The sequence below is a fragment of the Barbus barbus genome (genome assembly GCF_936440315.1).
Source record: "Barbus barbus genome assembly, chromosome: 20".
Lineage (NCBI taxonomy): Eukaryota > Metazoa > Chordata > Actinopteri > Cypriniformes > Cyprinidae > Barbus > Barbus barbus.
The window spans coordinates 5,059,000-5,081,418 of NC_136748.1; the positions used below are offsets into that span (position 1 = coordinate 5,059,000).

The 22,419-nt window shown below is 38.8% G+C and overlaps 1 protein-coding gene across 2 annotated transcripts in view; it reads right to left on the bottom strand.

Moving 5' to 3' along the window:
• Nucleotides 1-22,419, bottom strand: part of LOC306886558 (rho guanine nucleotide exchange factor TIAM2-like) — a 95,860-nt gene that overhangs the window by 21,617 nt on the left and 51,824 nt on the right. For both annotated transcript variants that reach the window (XM_079443748.1, XM_079443747.1), the window contains exons 8-14: nucleotides 22,098-22,244; nucleotides 16,504-16,671; nucleotides 15,230-15,334; nucleotides 15,051-15,129; nucleotides 14,853-14,942; nucleotides 14,463-14,675; nucleotides 6,458-6,549 (exon numbers count right to left, since the gene is read on the bottom strand). In XM_079443748.1, the coding sequence (XP_079299874.1) occupies nucleotides 6,458-6,549; nucleotides 14,463-14,675; nucleotides 14,853-14,942; nucleotides 15,051-15,129; nucleotides 15,230-15,334; nucleotides 16,504-16,671; nucleotides 22,098-22,244 (894 nt within the window). The remainder of the gene's footprint in view (nucleotides 1-6,457; nucleotides 6,550-14,462; nucleotides 14,676-14,852; nucleotides 14,943-15,050; nucleotides 15,130-15,229; nucleotides 15,335-16,503; nucleotides 16,672-22,097; nucleotides 22,245-22,419) is intronic.

Sequence of the window (22,419 nt, forward strand, 5' to 3'; positions counted from 1 at the left end):
TAATATATAAAAATCACAACATGACATGCAGAGCTGTGTTCCACTAGAGCAAAAATGCACTCAGAGGTGCCACTGTCCACATGAATTTGGACTCACCATCTGGAAAACTGGAGAGAAAACACTTTATGACCATCTGAAAACATACATTTTTCAGTGTTTTCCCGTGTTATTTATTCTGGTGTTGGAAGGCAATAAGCAATGAGCAGTGCAGCTCATCAACATGAGCCTTTAATTAATACATTTGCACATCAAGAGTGGAGAAGGCTTGCAAGTCAAGTCAAGTCACCTTTATTTATATAGTGCTTTTAACAATGCAAATTGTGTCAAAGCAACTGCACAATATCAGAATAGGAAAATAGTGTGTCAATGTAAAATGACAAGATCAAACACTAAATTTTCAGTTAAAGGCATTTCATTATTGAATTCAGTGATGTCATCATCCAGCTCAGTTCAGTTTAAATAGTGTCTTTGCAATCAGGTCGACGATAAAGACTGTCAAATAAAAATAAATCTCTATAGATTGGGAGACCTCTTGTTTACTGTGCTCAGTTTAAGAAACAAGCAAATCTTCACGGGACACTCCACTTTTAAATCAAGCAACCCATCTTTTTTATGAATGGAGCGCAGCTGAAGAAAAACAAAATTAGAGGTATTTCGTATTGCTTGGCGGAAAAGTACCCTATCCTACAGAAAAGCATTAAAAACTGCTAGATCTGCTTACTTTACATCTCTTTTAGAAGAAAACAAACACAACCCCAAGCATTTATTTAATACAGTGGCTAAATTAACAAAAAATATAACATCAGCAGGTGCAGACATTACCCAGCAGCACAGTAGTAATGACTTTATGAGCTACTCTACTTCCAAGATCAAAACTATTAGAGGTAAAACTGTAACCATGCAGCTGTCAGCCACAGTATCGCATCAGATAGTGCACTATAGATCCCATGAGGAACAATTCCACTCATTCTCTTCTATAAGAAATTAAGAATTGTATAAAATGGTAAAATCATCTAAACCAACAACCTGTATTTTAGACCCTGTTCCATCTAAGCTCCTAAAAGAGGTGCTTCCAGAAGTAATAGATCCTCTTCTGAATATTATTAATAGGGATGCACGATATTATCGGACTGATATCGAAATCGGCCGATAATGACTTTAAATGTAAATATCGGCATCGGCCTGATATGCAAAATTATGCCGATATGTCTTGCCGATAAGGGGAAGGGGTTAACTCGCATGTGCTCAGGGTGTGCTAGCGATTAGATCACGTCAGCAATGTGGCTCATTCTTGAAGCAAAGTTTTGTCTGAATGATGAATAGATTGACTGTTTTGGATCGCTGCATTTAATGTGTGAAGGCATGTACAGAAAGACGCGTTTGGTGTGGGATAGAGTAAACAGTTATAGCACAAGCAGGGGCAGCAGTGACAGCCTCCCCTAGGTCCTAATGCCCGTTCGGTAAGGAGTTTTAATCTGTAGGGGGCGCTGTTGGCCTACTTCTAATTAAATTAAAAGTAAAATAGCCTACACAAATAATATTTAGACTGTGTTTCTGATTAAATAAAGCAGTAACTGATGTAATAACATAAGTATGTTTTGATTTAATGGTCAGAAGCTATAGCTTACATGAAAAAAAATCACAAACATGACACTTGTAAATTAAATAATTTTATATATACTGATTTATTCATTAATGTGTAACGTTTTATTTTTTAAACAAATCATGAGCTCAAAAGAGTTGTAAAAATTCTGAAAATCTTTTAGTTTTAGACCATCTACAAATGTTAAATCTTAAAATAAAATATTAGGGTTAACACTGCATCTTTCTGGGGGAAAAAATGCAGCGATTGATTATAGTTTATTTATATTTATTTTCAAAGCTTCAATGTACTGTTAAAAAACCTTTATTATTTTTTATTTAATTCTAATAAATAAGTTAACCAAAATGAATAATATTTTGCTTATAATTTCTGCACAGGAGAGACTTGGTGTTGTTTCCAAACAAAAGGAAATATATCGGTATCGGCATCGATATCGGCCAAAATGAGTTGAAAAATATCGGCATATCGAATATCGGCAGAATTCCAATATCGTGCATCCCTAATTATTAACTCATCATTGTCATTAGGATATGTCCCAAAAACCTTCAAACTGGCTGTTATTAAGCCTCTCATTAAAAAACCACAACTTGATCCCAAAGAATTAATTAATTACAGACCGATCTCGAATCTCCCTTTCCTGTCAGAGATATTAGAAAAGGTAGTATCATCACAACTATGTTCCTTCTTAGAGAAAAATTATATATGTGAGGATTTCCAGTCAGGTTTTAGACCATATCATAGTACTGAGACTGCTCTCATTAGAGTTACAAACGATCTGCTTTTATCATCTGATAACTGCTTTCTATCTCTCTATTAGTGCTACTGGATCTTAGCGCCACGTTTGACACTATCGACCACAACATTCTTTTAAATAGACTAGAAAATGATGTTGGCATTAGAGGAAGTGCACTGGCATGGTTCAAATCGTACTTATCTGACCGCCATCAATTTGTGGCAGTAAATGAAGAGGTATCATACCAATCACAAGTGCAGTATGGAGTACCTCAAGGCTCAGTACTTGGCCTCTTTTCATGCTTTACATGTTATCCTTGGGAGATATCATTAGGAAACATGGTGTTAGCTTTCACTGTTATGCTGATGATACCCAGCTCTATATTTCCTCGCGACCTGATGAAACTTACCAATTTGCAAAACTAATGGAATGTATAGTTGATATAAAAAACTGGATGACTAGCAATTTCTTACTGCTAAATTCAGAAAAAACAGAGTGTTAATTATTGGACCAAAAACTTTTGCATGTAATAACCTAGATCACTGTCTAATACTTGATGGCTGCTCTGTAAATTCTTCGTCATCAGCTAGGAACCTAGGCGTACTTTTTGATAGCAATCGTCCCTTCGAAAAACATGTTTCTAACAATTGTAAAACTGCATTTTTCCATCTTAAAAATATACCTAAATTACGACCTATGCTCTCAATGTCAATTGCACAAACATTAATTCATGCATTCATGACCTCGAGACTAGATTATTGTAATGCTTTATTGGGTGGTTGCTCTGCACGTTTAATAAACTCCAGCTGGTTCCAAATGCAGCAGCTAGAGTTCTTACTAGAACCAGGAAGTATGACCACATTAGCCCGGTTCTGTCAACACTGCACTGGCTCCCTATTAAACATTGGACACATTTTAAGATCTATTCTTTAAGATCTTGCTAATTACCTATAAAGCCCTGAATGGTTTGGCACCTCAGTATTTGAGTGAGCTCTTATCGCATTATAGTCCTTCACGTCCACTGCGATCTCAAAACTCTGGTCATTTGATAATACCTAGAATATCAAGATCAACTGCGGGCGGGAGATCGTTTTCCTATTTAGCGCCCAAACTCTGGACCAACTACCTAACACTGTTCGGGAAGCAGACACACTCTGTCAGTTTAAATCTAGATTAAAGACCCATCTCTTTAACCTGGTTTACACATAATATACTATCGCATTTCTGTAATTCAAATCCGATAAAGGATTGTTTAGGACTGCATTAATTAGGTCAACTGGAACCAGGAACACTTCCCAAAACACCTGATGTACCTGTTACATTGTTAGAAGAATGGCATCTACGCTAATATTAGTCTGTTTCTTTCTTATTCCCAGGTCACCATAGCCACCCAGATCCAGACTATATCCAGATCAGATGGTGGATCAGCACCTAGAGAGATGACCTCTACAGCCAGGACACCTAGATGAGCCCCAGAGACTGATCCCCAGTGAAGACCCTGTCTCCAAGACGGCCATCGGGACACGACCATAGGAAACAGATGAGTCCTTTGCACAATCTGACTCTGCTTTAGCCTAGATTTAAACTGATGATTTTGTCTGGCAAGAGAAGAATGACACTATTTTGACAAACTATTTCCCCGTCTACATACTGTAAAGCTGATATAAAGCCACCCAGCTTTATATCAAGCCGATGTAAAGCAGCTTTCACACAATTTGCATTTTTAAAAGCGCTATACAAATAATATTGACTTGACTTGATGAAAATATAAACAAACACAAGGGACTTCGGAAACCAGAATTCCACATACGACTTTGTACAGCATGTCTATAAAGCAAACACCAAAACTTCCATGCACACATACATTTTCAACACATTTTTGCTTCTTTATTAGGTACACCTGTACACCTGCCTGTAATGCAAATGTCTAGTCAGCTACTTGTGCAACTCAACTAAGTTGTTAAAACCAAAAATTGAGAAATATGAGGTGATAAGATTTTCTGTGGAAAAACAAAATGTTGGTAGGGTGTGCACTATAGGGGGTTTCACGGGGATTCATGTTTGAAAGATGTATTGCTGTAGAATTTATTAAATGGGTCATCAGATGCCCATTTTCCACAAGTTGATATGATTTCTTTAGGGTCTAAATGAAAAGTCTATAGCATACTTTGGTTAAAATTTCTCAGTGTAATAACAACACTCTTTTTACCTTGCCAAAAACAACTCTGCACACAGCAGGCCGTTTTAGTGCATGTTTCTTTAAATGCTAATGAGCTCTGCTGACCCCGCCCCTCTCTTCCGTGGGGTGACGAGCCGTTCTCATGAGACTGTTTACTTTAGCCACAGAACTTGCTAACTAGCACGTTATTAGGAAAGGCGATTTGCAAAGATTCATAAAAGAACCTTATACTCACTTCTTCTTTAGGTGAGGCTAGATCACGAATGATTTGTGCAAACAGACACATTTAGGTAGATTGGGGCACATTCCCTTCAAAAACAAATGTAATCCACTGCGTCTTCAGCGGCTCAGATGTTGGGAGTAAATGACGACTGCTATGTTCATTATTACATCCAACAACAAAACACCTCAATCGCTTAGGAGCAGTGTTGGGCACGTTACTTTAAAAAAGTAATTAGTTATAGTTACTTAGTTACTTCTCACAAATAGTAATTTGGTTAGTAACTGAGTTACATCATTATAAAAGTAACTAATTACCAGGGAAAGTAACTATTGTGTTTTTAAACACAATAGTTAAAAAACCAAAAAACAAAGTTCAAATGTGTAAAACAAACTTGGATGACCCCAATATTAAATATGTTAAATGAATGAAATAACACTAAATAGAATAAGTTATTATTATAAAACATTTTACACTAATCTACACTATTTTAATATTTCTGTGGGACAATGTGAGAGACCCCTATCAAATTCAATATATTATTGTAAATATTATCAACCAATTATATATCTCTCTCTATTTGAGTGTATGAGAAAGCCACGGCGAGTCGTGTGCCTTCACACTAGAGTTTACGGTTCGTCAAATACAGCTACACTCTGCATCCATTCAGATATACTGAAAAATATAATTATAATAATATTAAATTATAAATGATAGTAATGCCGGATTTTATTGTCAGTAACGGTAACGACGTTGTAACGGGGAAACAGTAACTCGTTTGATAACTCTTTACTCAAAAAAATAACGCCGTTAGTAACAACGTTTATTTATAACGCCGTTATTCCCATCACTGCTTAGGAGACATTCTTGTCTATGTCCAGAGTAACATGTAAAGTAACAGGTAAACACTTGTTTCAGGACTTCTTGTTACACATTTGAAGAATGGAATCGATTCTTACAACAACTCGATTTAAAGGTTTTGAGTATGATGATAATAGACAATATAATTAAAGAAATGGCACTTAGAATGTAATTAATTTTTTTTATAAAAATTGTATTAAACTCTATGCATTAAAAGAATGTACAAAAATGGGGCCCTGGTCTGACAAACGGAAGAAAAAAAAAATCCTCACTGTGATGAATGGAAGTGATGGAATTCAAGGAGAACTCATGTGCAGTGTTAAAGCACTCTCTGTACACAAAAACATACATGCATTTCTGAGAGGTCTATGACATCCTTCAGCCCAGCATGTGAGGACTAATCAAGTTCAATATGTGTTTCTGTAACTCTTATGTTTTTGTGTGTTTAGCCTTCAGCATAAATACAAGCTCTTGTGCTGGTGACAGTAATAAGCAAGCAGTGTGAAGGCCAAAGCTCCATGAAGAGGCTAATTACGAAATGATAACGAACACTGACAAGCTTTGACAATACAGCTGCTGCTCAAAATGCACACACACACGCACATACACACATTTGTTTTGGTATCTTCTTTAGGTATTTTTTCCATGTGCTTCTACTGTTTTATATTATGCTAATACTACTGTCTTTATCCCCTAACACTCACAGAAAACATTTAGATATTAAAACATTATTTAGCATGTTTATTGATCTGTTTTCATTGAGGGGACATTTGTGAGCATCCCACGATGCAAGCAAAACAATAAGCCATCAGCATTTGTGGAATTGAAGAATTAGATAAAACATTATGGATTATTCTTTACCTTGCTGTGCTGCACTGGTCGATGTTTGTGGTATGGATTCTGAAGACCATCATCTACAGCCAAGCCGAAGTTTTCTGCCACACAGGACACATCTGAGGAGAGAAATTTTAGGCAATGTGTTACATACACAAGTAAAGATGCTAATACTAAAACTGTATGCAGCACTATATTGGAATAGTAGATATTTGGTAAGTAATGTACCACATTCAATTCACCAGTTCTTTGAATTGGCAGAAAGTGAACTACAGTATGTGGAGTAAAACACACACAAAAAAAAAAAAAAAATATTGATGCTTAAAAATTCTCTCTAAACAGTTACGAGACTTATAATATATAATATATGGGATCTCTATGCAGGTGCCTTTTGCTAATGTCAAGTGTGTCACCTTTTTTGGTGAAAATCAAGCAAAGCAGTTTGTCTCAATATTAATTGTATAGTGCTCTTCTCACTTCTGTGCAGTTACCTAAATGGCTTCAATATATCTGGCACTACAGCGCCTCCACAGACAAAATGGAAGTTCCTGCAGCTATGCTGAGCATTTACACAAATGTATTATATGTGAAACAGTGTAATGTTTGTTTTATATATATATATATATGTGTATCGCAGAGTAATTTATATAATTTTTCAACTTCTCGATGCTTCAAATTCTTGATAGTTGTGCAAGTTGTTGCTTTATTATGGTTGCGCCCTGTGTTGCTTAATGAGGTCTGAAGGGTGGTTTCAATGACAGAAACAGAGGCTTGCTGCAAACAACTACACATGCTCTTTTGTTGTGAGTGTGGAAATGCACATATTATAGAAAATATAGAGGTCATGTGTCTTGATGTATCTAATGAAAGCCCTGATTATAAAAGATTATGAGTTATTACTCACACTATAATGAAGATGCACACAAGCATAACAGTTTGCCAGTGTGGCCTTTTATTAATAGGGGTGAATTTCAAGTTATCAATCCATAGGTAACTAACTGAATCCTAAGTAACTAACCATGTGTCACAGATCTGCCAGGCTCTGTCACCAGCCAATCACAACGCACTCCACCTGAATACTAATCACACGCACCTGCACGTCATTATGCCATTCACCAAGCACTCCATAAAGACACACACCTCCAAGCACTCAGTGTCCGGTCTCGTTTTTGTGAAGAGGACTACTGAAGCTTCACAGCTCTATGCCTGCTACTTACCTCCGTGTGTACTTACCCACAGTGTGTCCTCCCGAGTGTATTCTCCGACGTTCTCCAGTCAGTCTGCTCCCATGTTCCTTCCAAGTCTCCTGTCTAGACGAGGTGTCATCTCCAGTTCTCCAACGTCCTATCGTGAGAAGATAATCAAGTTACCATTCTGCACTCTACCGAAGTCTGCCAAGTTCATTACTCACCTGTTTCATTCTACATTGCTCATCAGTTGACAATAAACATCTGGTTTATTCATCCATCTCTCTGTCCGAGTCTCTTCCGTAACAGAAGACCGGACCATCACCGACAGTCAACAACATGAGCACTCCCGATCCCTTCCAAGAGCTCGTGGACATCCTCCGGCGAGCTCTAACACCTGCACCACCGCCTGCACCAACCATCACTTCCGTCACAAGCTCCACTAGTTCTTCCACTACCGTGATCTCCAGTCCCATAGCCAGGCCAGTGCCCTACTCTGGCACGGCGGAGGAGTGCAACGGATTCCTTCTACAATGTTCACTTGCACTTGAAATGCAACCTCAGCTGTACCCCAATGAAAGGGCGAAAATCGCCTTTATAATCTCTCTTCTGAAGGGCAAAGCTCTGCAATGGGCAGAGACAATTTGGGCTCAAGAAGGTACCGTAACCCAAACGTTACAATTTCATGTTCTGGAGGGTTCCACGGCAGATATCATCCTCGGGCGGCCCTGGCTCATTCAACATCAACCCAATATCTCATGGCAAATTGGGGAGGTCCTGAAATGGGGTAACCAATGCTTCAACCAATGCACCTAAACCTGTCCCTCCAGTAGTTGACTCCATTGCCCTGAATTCCACATCCATTGAAAGTCCTCCTTACCGGGTGAGCCAGTGCCCCGTGGAAAGATCTATCCACTCTCCATCCCCGAGCAGAAGGCCATGGAGGAGTATATTGAAGAGGCTTTAAAGCAAGGTTATATCCGTCCTTCAACATCCCCTGCTTCCTCAAGCTTCTTCTTCGTAGCCAAGAAGGACGGTGGATTACGACCTTGCGAAGACACTTAATAAAATAACGGTAAAGTTCCGTTATCCTCTTCCTCTCGTCCCAGCGGCATTGGAACATCTGCGCGGAGCCACTGTATTATCCAAGTTGGACCTCCGCAGCGCCTACAACCTCATCAGAATACGTGAGGGGGACGAGTGGAAGACAGCCTTTGTGACCCCTACAGGTCACTATTAGTATTTGGTCATGCCCTATGGTCTTGTAAACGCCCCCTCCGTGTTCCAAGACTTCATGCATGAGGTGCTCCGGGAGTATCTCCACAGGTTTGTGTTGGTTTATATAGATGACATCCTCATCTACTCCTGGAGTATGGCCGAACATCGCCGCCACGTTGCGGAGGTCCTGCAACGCCTGAGAGACTTCCAGCTATTCCTCAAGGCAGAGAAGTGCTCTTTCCACCAGTCCTCAGCGCAGTTCATTGGGTACAACATCAGCAGCAGTGGTATCCAGATGGACGAAGGGAAGGTGGAAGTGATAAGAGAATGGCCCACTTTTCAATGGTACCATCAAGAAGCTTCAACATTTCCTGGGGTTTGCCAACTTTTATCGTCGCTTCATCCAGAATTACAGCTCCATTGCAAGCCCACTGACCAACCTGCTCCGCGGCAAACCTAAAGCCCTAGTCTGGACTTCGGCAGCCACAGAAGCTTTTGGAAAGCTAAAGGAAGCGTTTACCCAGACCCCAGGAAATCGTTCGTCGTGGAGGAAGATGCCTCCACCTCAGGAGTTGGAGCCATTCTCTCCCGACAGCTGGGGACACCAGCGAAACTCCATCCATGTGCCTTCTACTCACGTAAGCTCAGCCCGGCGGAAAGAAATTATCACATCGGCAACAGAGAACTTAGAAGCTAAGAGACTGAACCCTCGTCAAGCCCGATGGGCCCTTTTCTTCACACGATTTAATATCTTACCGTCCAGGTCCCAAGAATGTCAAGGCTGATGCCCTTTTCCGCCTCTATGATTCACAAGAAGAAACCAATGACGAACCCGAGCCCATCATCCCCGAGAAAGTGATTGTAAGCCCCATTCAGTGGAACACTAGTCCATTCTCCTCCACCAATGCTTCCACGGCCACTCCGCCGGGCTGTCCACCCGGCTTGCAGTGCATTCCCAGGGCTCAACGCACTCATCCAATCCGTGCATTCATCTCTGGGCACTGGCCACCCAGGGGCCAACAGCACCCTCTCGCTGCTGAAGGATCGCTTCTGGTGGCCCAACATGGCTGGAGATGTCAGAAGGTTCGTCCAGGGATGTGTAGACTGTGCCATGTCTAAGAGTCCACGCCACTTACCAGCAGGCAAGCTACTTCCTCTGCCCGTTCCCAACCGGCCCTGGTCACACCTGGGAGTTGATTTCGTCACGGACCTACCATCCTCAGAGGGTAACACATGCATTCTAGTGGTGCTTGACCAATTTTCTAAGTCATGTCGTCTGTTGCCTCTCAAAGGTTTACCCACTGCGATGGAGACTGCCGAGTTACAGTTCAACCACATCTTCCGATACTTTGGAATTCCAGAGGACATAGTTTCTGACCGGGGACCCCAATTCATATCAAGAGTATGGAGAGCCTTTTTCAAGCTCCTAGGTGTGACCATCAGTCTGTCTTCCGGATACCATCCTCAGACGAACGGGCAGACTGAAAGGAAGATTCAGGAAGTAGCTCGATTCCTTCGAACCTTCTGTCGTGGCCACCAGGACTCTTGGAACCAGTTCATTGGCTGGGCCGAATACGCCCAGAATTCACTACGCCAGCCAGCCACTGGTATGACTCCGTTCCAGTGCGTACTCGGTTACCAGCCACCCATGTTTCCCTGGTCAGGGGAACCAGCGGATGTACCTGCAGTGGATTACTGGTTCCGAGAGAGCGAGAGGGTCTGGGACGCTGCTCACCACCATCTCCAGCGAGCAGTACGTAGGTGCAAGATGACAACCGACCTTCGTAGATCCGAAGCTCCCATGTACCAACCTGGACAGAAGGTCTGGCTGTCCACCAAGGACATCCGGATGCGCCTACCCTGCAAGAAGCTGAGTCCCAGATTTGTTGGCCCCTTCACCATCGTCAGACAAATCAACCCACTCACTTATCAGCTCCAGCTCCCTCCTCAGTATAGGATTCACCCCACATTTCACGTTTCTCTGTTAAAACCTTACCACTCTCCTGTTTCTCCCCCCACAGAGCCTGGCCCGACAGAGGAACCCCTCTCCCTTTGATCCTGGAGGACGGCGCCATCTACCACGTGAAGGAGATCTTGGACTCCCGGCGCCATGGTGGTCATCTGGAATATCTCGTAGACTGGGAGGGCTACGGTCCCGAAGAGAGGTCATGGGTTCCCAGAGATGATGTCCTTGATCCTGCCTTGCTTGAGGAATTCCATGCCAGCCATCCAGAACGACCAGCACCCAGAGGGAGGGGTAGACCACCACGACGTCGGGGTCCTCGGCCCTCGGGAGCGGGCCGTGGAGAGGGGGGTAATGTCACAGATCTGCCAGGCTCTGTCACCAGCCAATCACAACGAATCTTCACCTGAATACTAATCACACGCACCTGCACGTCATTATGCCATTCATCAAGCACTCCATAAAGACACACACCTCCAAGCACTCAGTGTCCGGTCTCGTTTTTGCGAAGAGGACTACTGAAGCTTCACAGCTCTATGCCTGCTACTTACCTCCGTGTCTACTTACCCACAGTGTTTCCTCCCGAGTGTATTCTCCGACGTTCTCCAGTCAGTGTGCTCCCGTGTTCCTTCCAAGTCTCCTGTCTAGACGAGGTATGTGTCATCTCCAGTTCTCCAACATCCTATCGTGAGAAAATAATCACGTTACCATTCTGCACTCTACCGAAGTCTGCCAAGTTCATTACTCACCTGTTTCATTCTACATTGCTCATCAGTTGACAAACATCTGGTTTATTCATCCATCTCTCTGTCCGAGTCTCTTCCGTAACACCATGATTTTGTGTTAAAAATTACAGAGAGAAACTACACCTTTGTTTTTGGCACGTGTCCTGATATACCTCTTTATTCTAAAGACTGAATATCCCCATTTCCTCTTTTCAGCCTGCTGTACCACGAGCATTCTATGAAGCATTGTTGTGTGATTTGGCTTGCAGTCAGACAGCATCAATTTCACTAAAGATCTTAAACACCATTTTGCACATTGGTTTGAAGCCCCAATAGCCAAGTGCACACTGCAAGATCACTGAAGGTTGTTGGATTTGAAGTTTTACGAAACAAGGGGTCCCAAGCTAGTGGCAGACACTATGACAGAAATCAGCTTGTTTTAAATCTGACTAGTCTTATGGTGTACATTCTCTCAGCTGCCCCTCTCGTTTTCTTACTTTTCTTGGTATGTGATAAATGAAAACGAGGATGTGTGGGACAGATAGTCTTAACAATGGCTCCTTGATGTAATTTTCACAGCTTACATTACCGTTTATTATGGCATCCATGTAGTCAATTAATCTTACTACTTAATTTATTAATTAGTTACAAATTAATTTTTTACACATAACTTCGCTTTCTGGTATGTCCACCCCTCAATTCAAATAATTTCAAACGTCAAGCTATGCCAGTAACTATTTAGCTGTTAGCTCATTAATATACAGGTGACAAAATGAAGTGAGGATCGATAAAAGTAAACACATTCCATTGTGTATTGAGGTGGTTTGATGGAAGCAAGACAGCGTTTTAAAATGTGGTTCCTAGAAACAAATTAAATGTCTCATCTTGGCACCTGAACTGGCTTGGTTAAACATACTGTAGTTGCAGAACTGCCAGAAATGCTAAACGACTAATACAAAGGTCTTCATTTTTAGCTTTTGTTGTGGATTTTTAAGTCACACTGAAGTGTCTTGCAATTCTGTGTTTCTCACAGTGCATGATATATCCATCATGCATTTCCAAGAAAGACATTTTGCTTGATTTTGTGTAATCAATAATACAGAGTCAGCAGATACTACTGAAGTAATATGTACTGAATTGGACATGAACCAATAAGAAGAAATTAAAGATGTATAGCTGTATATTTACATACTGCAATGCTGCAATACATTACCTTAGACCCACTTTTTATTAGGCGTCAACTTTATCAACTACTTATTTGTATGCAATGCTGTTACACTGTAGTTACAATCAAAGTACCTGCACATAATTACTAAATATATTTACACTATTGACCACAATCTGGCAATAATTTTCCAAAACATATACATTGTATCAAATGTTTAAAATGTACGTGCTAAGTTAGCACTTAATGTTAACTTAAGTAGTTAAGACACCTAATATAAAGTGGAACCCAAACCTTTAACAGATATTATATACAAAATAAATACATAATTCGGCCTTACAAAACACTCTTGAGTAACCACTGCTCTGTACATGAAACCATAATACTCACTGCTCATGAAACATATTCCGTAATTTAGAACAAATAATCACTGATAAGACAATAGAATAATTAAATGTAGCAACAAATGTGATGTGCTGTGATGTTCATTCTGTCAGACACCTACCATGCACAGACAAAAGCAGCCAGGGTTCAAAACTAGCACGTAACACTGTTCCTGCTCACAGTATATAGACTGCTTTCTTTTTATCACTTTTATAAATGACTGAGATAGTACAGACAACAGTTCAGTTTGAGGAAGTCAGGGGAAGGAAATTTGGAGAGGAAGTTTACAAGTGAGGTGTGACAAGTGACAAATGTCTTCAACAGTGAGTTTTGCATACATAAGTAAAGAGAAAGTTGTCAAAAACACGGTATATTTAGGCCATGTTCGATTTAAAAACAAAACTGCTACATTACATTGGAAACTTGCATTTTGAGAAACGGATGTCATCTAATGTTCAACATTGCAACAATGCAGAAATGCCAAACCAGGATTTCAATTTCTCAAACATTAAAATGATATTAAAATGATTAATTTTGCAGCATGCTAGTTTTAGTGCCGTATTGTGGACCTGAACAGAGAGAATCTGATAGTAACAGTGTGTCAACAGACTTCTTCTCAATTATCATGTTGAAAAGAAGTATAACTTCAGCAGGAAAGTGATACTCTGTTTCTCACCAGTGGTCATGCAGGTGTGAAATGTAGATGCCTAATGTGTTTGCTGCATGTCTCCATTTACATATGTTTCAACTACATAAATAGAGAAGCACAGAACTACCTGTATATAAGCAGTGAACTGACTTGTAAGCTTTCAATTAGTGAACTGGACTGCTTATTTGTAATTTAGAAAGTGGTTAACAGACTGGATTTTCTTAGAAATTAGTTTTTAAAAAGTAATCATCTGAAAGCTATTCAAGTTTATTAAAACCCTATTATTTCTTAAATGTAATGTATCCGAGTAAAACTGGATAGGTGAACTTGACTTGAGGTGAACGAGAGGGCTTAGTGATGCTGGTAGCACTTTTTTAATTTGGTACTAACCAAGAACTTAATTCGAAATCCTGGGTTCAGATGCATTTCACTCCACAAGGGTATTGTGTCTGATGAAGACCTGACTAGTCGAAATCTTGCGCTGCTTGGAAAATAAATAGTTTTGGAGCTGTAAGTCCATGTAGTTAACCTAAGGCCCGGGTATACTTCATTTCACATATTACGCTCTGTATCATACACAGTTGAGCGGGTGCATATGCAGTTAGTGCAGATGGGCACATTCAATGTGAACGCACTACTTAGTTGATCTTTGACACAAAACTTGAGCTGCACACAGACATCCAACTTTTTTCTGGAATAACATGCAACGCTGAATCACTCGTGTACATGTGTGTCTTGTACCTGTTGAGGACTTGGCTCTTTGGTGGTTTTGGAGGTTCTCCCTGCGCAGAGACTGTGTGTTTGCTGTATCTGTACTGTGCTGAATAGAGGGTGGATGGCGTTTCACAGTCAGTTGCAGACTCTGATCGTTGAATAAAGTCTGTATCAGAGCCAGGTCCAGAGAAGACACCTCACAACCATTTAAAACCATGATCTCATCACCGGGCCTCAGACCTATCAGTTATATAAAACAACAGGAGTGAAGGGAACAAAGGTTGTAATACCCTTACAAAGGCAATATGTGAAAACATAAAAAGATCTTTTGGTCTTTGTTCAAATATCAAAAAGCTGTTTCCAGCATATCCAAATAAATGCAATCTATAAAAGCAATAACTGCACAAGCAAAAGTACCTTTGCTGAAAGCAAGCCCATCAGGGAGAACTTCTCTGACAACGATACGGCTGTTTTCAAGGTTGTCTACATAGCCTGTAACAGCAAAGCCTTGAGGACAAGAAAAAAAACTATCATAACACATCATAAAGTGCCATCAGTCCCCATGAGTTTAAAAACAGCCACTTTTAAATATCCCCTTTGCAATGATTTGCTTACCAAAGTCTCCAGCTAGACTAGGTCTAGACATGTGCAGAGTGTAGACATTCAGCTGACTGACCTCCAAATCGTCATATGACTAGGGTGAGACAGAAGTGAAAGTTAAGTAATGCAGTTAAACAACTCTGGGCTGTGATCCACCTGCTGCACATCAAGCTGTGCCATTATCAATATCTTACCATGTCCTGCAGGAGCTCATCAGCTGATGGAGTTGATACCTCAATCCTGTCTCCTACACATCTTCTCAGCCTTAAGTAGTGTAGGCTAGGGTCCAAGCCCATGAGCTAAGGGAAGAAAATGATCTTAAGATGCAGCTCTTTCCACATACAAAAATTAAATGTAGAGCGTTAAGACATAAAAGAATAACAGCTATATTGTATGACTTCAGAAGAGTTGGATTATAATGCTGAAATGCATGTTAATGTATGTTTCTGCTTTTAGAAAAAGAGTTCAGCTACTTCTGTATTCCACAAAAGAAGGGTATTTCGGTGTGGAAAAACATAAAAGTTAGAAAATGGTGAAATTATATTTGTTTTGTGTAAATTATTAATTTTCTTTGCTGACAACTCAATATTTGCATTCCTTTCCAGCTACATCCCTGGAGCTATGAGATTTGCCTTTTTCTTTTTCATGACTTTTCGCCTTTACTACTGTTAAAAAGTTTTGGGTCAGTAATGTTTTTTTTGTTGTTTTTTTAAAGTAGTACTTTTATTTAGCAAGAACACATTAAATTGATCAAAAGCAGCAGTAAATATTTTACATTGTAACAAAAATTCTATTTAATGCCATTTCGATTTACTGATAAAAATAATAAATGTTTTTGAGCACCAGCATATGAGAATGATTTCTGAAGAATTTTGACATTTTGATATCTGAAGTCATTGTTGGTGAAAATTCAGCTTTCCCATCACAGGAATAAATGAGCTAAATATTAAAATTGAAGAGAGTTATTTTAAATTGTAATAATATTTCATTAAATTTACTATTTTACTGTATCAAATAAATGCTGTGAAATAAATTTTTGTGAGAAAGCCATAACAGCTGTCACGAAGAGGGCATAATGTCATCTATTAATGAATTTCCCTAGATGCGGCCTATTATTTACATTTACTTTTAGTCATTTAGTAGATGCTTTTATCCAAAGCGACTTACAAATAAGGACAATAGAAGCAATCAAAACCAACAAAAGAGCAATGATATTATAATATATTATAATGACACCCATAGCCTCAGGTAATCTCAGCAGTGAAGTATGCTACCACATACAGACATAATGATGTGTCTGCATCTGTGTTGATTCAGACATGACAGAGGCTCATGTGTAAAGTAATGAGAAACAATGCGACAGTTGACAAATCAAAATGGGTGTGTTAGAAAATCAAGGCAATTAACCTGAACACTATGCTGACTCTTTAAAACAAAGAGGTGGATTTTTTGAATGCACTGATCTTACCCTGCAGGTCTCGGCCAAGACATCCGTGACCGTGTGATGAGGTTTCAGAAGGACGGTAACAATCTGGTAATTCGGCATATAGATGCACGTTGTGTTTTCCTGGCTGCAATCCCATTGGCTGCCTTCAGGTGGCATGATTGAGTAAACATTAGCCATACTACCTAACCTCTGTGAAAGAAAACCAGAGAAGAAACAAAAAGAACAAAAATAAAGACTTTTTGAATATTACTTTATTCCCTAGTTAGTTACTTACCCATTTATAACACTTTATTACATCTCCTTATTTATTACTGGTGTGATTTAATAGCAGATTTTATAAATCCTAAAACACAATTATCTGATTTAGATAAATTTATAGCATTTTAGAAACCAAGGGATATATAGACATCTATGACAAATTCAAAAACTGTAAAACTAAAGCATTTGACATTGACTTTGGTGGCATCATTCTATGCTTGTTTAAGGATGTGTCACCCCAAACGAAACACACCATGGTTCTTTCCGTGGAGATTAAATCTTTTGGTGTTGGAAACAAACACGCCTATCCACCTTCACACACACCAGAGAAAACATGTGACGTCTCAGTTCCAAAGGTACAGACCGTCCACACACTTCACTCAGTGAATTAATGGCCTTTTTAGCAAGGGAAACAGAGTTACCTAAGACAAGTTGTATAACCCTGTTTGTCCAGCAAGTGGTGTGAATGAAACCCTGAGCAGCAGTAGAATGAGTCTGCATTCATTTACCACCACAGTAACGGTCAACTTTCCAACAGAGCGGCCAAGGGCAACCGCCCAGTGTGTGTGGCTCTCAGCACCAGAGAAAAATCATTTATGGAAGCTAACCTCCACCCAGAATGCTAAAGATGGAATGATGAAGAAAAGACTCTTGCTGTCTAGAATAAACGCTATCCTTTAACATGGTCTCTTAGCAACATCGGTGTGTTGGTCTCCATGGATTACTGAAGTACATACAGTGAGGAACCAGTGTTTCAGAGATGTACAAGCAATCACAAACTGTAAATGTGGCTCAATACACAGTCTTGGTTGAACTAGTTCTATCTAAATCAACTGATGTGAACAAAACCCAACAATTAATCATGGCAAGGGGCTTTTGAACAAGCATCACCACCAATCAAAATGTGAGCATCTATCGGCCACAATAAATTATTAATACATACATGATGAACAAAAAGACATCACTAATATATTTTGTGCATGTAAAATGTGTAGGTATATCAATATCCATGTTTTACAAATGTATTTGTAACATATAACCAAGTAAGCCTAAGGTTTTTCCAGAGGCAGGACTCTGTATTTCGTAAAAAACACAGTAGTGTACCTCGAAACTACAAAGAGGAATAGTATTTAGATGCCCTTCACTGTCAGTGTCAAAGACCTGAAACAAGAAGGAAAAAACAAATCACTGCCGTCTCATAAAACTCTTAGTCATATTTTGTCAGACGGAACAGAGCCATGGTTACAAACACTGCAGCAGACAAACTATCATTTTGTTTCTAAATAAAACTTCACCCAAGTACATTTCCTGTAGTGAATCTATTTTGATCTTAAACAAAAGCTTCGAGACTTCACTGGAGGAAAAGAGCACTCTGCTGGTTAGCATAGGATGAACAGTCATGCTGAATGTTTAATGCAAGACTTTTAATCTCTAATTTATACTTTTGTGGAGGTTTCTTATGACAGATTGCTTGTGATCTTCCTCATCTGTAAGTCTTTTGTATAGCCATGAATGGTCAGCTATAGGGGTCTTATATATATTTTTAGATTTCTTTCCCTGAGGCCCACTTATAATGTTACTTTTTCCTCATTTTTTTTCAATCCTCTCCTTGGGCCTTAGAAACAGACTAGATTTATTTTTATTTATTTAAAAAAATTCAGATTTGCCTAGAAGTCTTCTACGTAAACAACCTCTTAGCATACGAAATGAGAAACTTTTCTGAGGCCTTTTCACATCAAGCGTAATGCAAATAAACTAAATGACGCACAGACGAATTGTCTATTCACACCAAGAGCAAAATTTATATTTGTCAAGCTGAAGAAACAAAAATATCAAAAAGACAGTCAGTAAATAAAGATCCTTAACTATATCTGTATAGTTGTACAGAATTTGTATATCAGTTGTATATATCTACTTTTATGATCTCAAACTGTATGCATGAAATAGAGTTCACATTGTTCATAATTATTTTAATCTTTAAACGGCTGTACTTTTAATATTTTTATACAATTGCAAAAAGAAAACTAAAAATCTTGATGGAGTATGAATGTATTTCACTATGAATATGAGAACAGATAGAAGAGAATAGATGATAAACTGGTATAAACAGGGCAAAATCTAAAAAATACCTAGGAACATTTATTTTAAATGTACTGTTTTTGAAAGAATGTGCTACAGTACCATATGATTTAAATTTGTACAAGTTTTAATTTCATGTAAAATCATTTATAATGTATTATAACTCTAATTTTCTATTTGACAAAGCTGAATTTTCAGCAGCCATTACTCTTCAGTGCCACATAATCCTTCGCATAAAGGATTCATTCTAATATGCTGATTTGGTGCTCAATAAGCAATTAATTATGATCAATGTTGAAAACAGGTGTGCTTCTGAATATTATTGAAGAAACAGAGATACATTTTTGTCCAGAATTCTTTGACGAATTGCATTTATTTCAGACAGAAATCGTTTGTAACACTGTAAAAGGCTTTACTGTCACTTTTGATCAATTTAATACATCCTTACTAAATATAAAATTACTAATTTCTTAGGTTGAAAAAAAATCTTACTGATCAAAATTTCAAAAGGTAGTGTATACATATAAATATATAATATCAAATTATAATTGTCCCCACCCCCTCCATTTCATCTTATTAAGTAACTGTGTTAAATGCATAGGACTGGGGGCCCAATTTTAAAGTCTAAACAGGATTACTGTGAGAGATGAAGAACTAATGATTTGCTTCTAAGCAAGACCAAACGTAGGCTTAAAGACTGACTGATGGTCTCAAACTCAGTGAGAGACAAAGAGAGGAATAGAGAGAAAAAAGACACTTTGGCTTGATGGCTACCGCAGTGTCTTTGGCAAAAGGTTGGCCTGTTTAATATTTAGCAACTAGCATAGGGCTCATATACCAACCATCTGTGTCGCTGCGGGGTAGAGTACAGCAGGCTGCAATTTACCACATATGGCTTTTAATAATTCATAATACATTTCTCCCTCTGTCTGTCTCCACACCTCTGCCTTCTGTGGTGTGAAATGAAATTGGGGCTCGTTAGCCAAGCCGGCTGGATCTACCATTACATGACACATGTCAGGGAGGGACAGAGACTTCATGTCAGTGATTGGAGACTTTTTTTTAACCTTTTGCTCACTTAAAGATACTAGCAATCCGCTTAGAGACAGAAATTAACAATTTAACTTTTTATTAAGGGCCAAAATTTGTCTTATAGAATTGATTTTCAGGGACTTTTTTGGAACATATAACAACATATTTGTTAATTTAATGTCAAATACTTTAGTATATAATTATTGTTTATTGGTCACTGCAGTGTCTTAACTCATAACTATTTAGACCTAGTGTAAAATTTTATGAAATGTTAAATGTCATAACAAAACTAATAATAAAAAAAAATATATATATATTATGGGGCCATTAGGGCCTCACATCTGGAGAATTTTATAAAAATTTTTTTACTTTCAGTGGCATTTTTGCACAGACTCATAGTTGATTTCTACCACTGGCTTCTTAATGCATAAGAATGCACATTAATTAAGATGGGACAACCATGACTTAAGATCACTTGTTCATCACTTAAGAACAGGCTTTCATAGACAGCTGACTTCTAAAACGGAAAACCTAACTGCATATGAACCTCATTTGGAGACACATTTTTAGTGGTGAAACTGATTTTCCCATATAATTAATGTCCAGAAAAAGCACAAACCAAAAAAGCATGTAAGTCATGCACATCTTTCAGCACTTTCTTTTGGCACAGTAAGTCTAGCAAGCTAAATTTTTAAGATGGTTTCCCAGAAGCTACTGACCTCAGGGAAGGTCACCACCATGTGTAGAAATGTACCAAGTGATTATCGGGAACAAATCTGGTAATTTGGACAGGAAATTATTTTCTTCTGAAAACGTTTTAGTGGGGTAAATAAAATCTGTGCTTACAATTAATAATTTGATTAATCTGATTTCTAGAGGCTGCAACAATTTATCTCTTCCAGTTGTTATCCTTATGATTATTTCAGGTAATTAAATAAAGGCATTTACAGAGGTGTATACAGAGGTTTACAGAGGGCATGTTCGATCTGCAAACCAAAATTAATGCCTTGAAGTGTTTTCTAGGTAGGCAGCTTACTAGTTTTTGTGACCCACTTAGTATTAAGTGTCTTTAACTACTATGTACTACTACATTTTAAATGATTCATGTGATACAATGTACTTATTGTGCACATACATGTTTTACATTGTACTTATGTAATAACTGTGTGTAATTACAGCTGTAATTAATTTATGTAAATACATCTGTAATTACACTACTGGCCTTACCCTTTCCTATAAACCAACACTTAAACCTAACCACAACACCAAATATGTCCCAAACCTTAACCATATCCATCCTCAATAGCAGCACTCAACATGAACACAATACGTACACTGTACCTAACTTTTTTTCACCCAAACCTAATATAAGGTGGGACCATTTTTGGAATATAGCTATTGTTTGCAGGACGACAGGGGGTCGAACTTAAGAAGCATTTATATTTCTATAAAGAGCCATGCTATACTAGCTATGGTCAAGAAAACTAGTGTCCCTTACCTGAGGAAGACCACTGTAAGAACAGCAGCTCAAATCAATGAAATCCTTTAAATCAAAAAGACAAAATGAGGGATCTACAATTTTTATACAGACTAAGATGGTTTACCGGGTGGTAAAGAAGTGCAACAGACTCACCAAAACAAGCATTGGTGACTTACTTAGCTGTCACTTTTTATTCCAAACAACACACAGTACTCTAATTGTAGAGACAGTCCCCCTGCATGAAACTTGGTGTTAAATGCCTTGCTCAAGGGCACGGTCATGACAGAAAATCTATAAAATTCTCTGGCTCATGGGTCAACCCTCTCTAGAGTTAAACAAACAGCCCAGCGCAGTTCCTTAACTGCTAATTTACCACTATTATTAGCACAGTGCATTAAGATCTCAACAGGGAGGAAGCATCATCAGCTTCATCAATGTCTCAAGGCTTTACACTTGGTAACCAGATATGAAACTCTACATCTGAAAATAGCTCTCTTATTATCTTGGTGCATTTCTGAGAAAGGAGGAGGAGATGGGAGAACGAACAACATTTTTAATCCTGCCAGCTCTGTAATTACTACCTTTAGAGAGTCTTTATTTATCAAAGTCCTGTTATTTGCACCTGTGGGAGGAATTTCCCACCAGCATGACGCATGAGTTTCAAAACATGAAAGGTAGAAAAATGTATACGCAAATGCACTTTCCAAGCACTTGTGTTACAGCATACAGTCACGACTGTTTAAATCAGACAGAGTGGGTGTAGTACCTGTGAGACAGAAGGCTTTTTTTCATGACCTCGCTTGGTAAGAGTATCCAGGCCCTTGAGGGAGGAAAAGACCCCTTTCTTACTGCGACCTCGGTGGGACAGAGACAGAGAACGCTTTCGCATTGTGGATTCATCTCTGGAACAGATCTGTACAACAACAAAGAGACTGGCTGTAATGGTAACTAGGTGAGTATTCCATTTTTGGAAATGAAATGTTCCAAATGAAGTGTAATAGCTTCCTCTCATAGTAATTTCAGGTTTCAAAAGTTTAAATCAAATTCATTTTCAGTAAAGAAATTATAATTTTATTTTACAATAACGC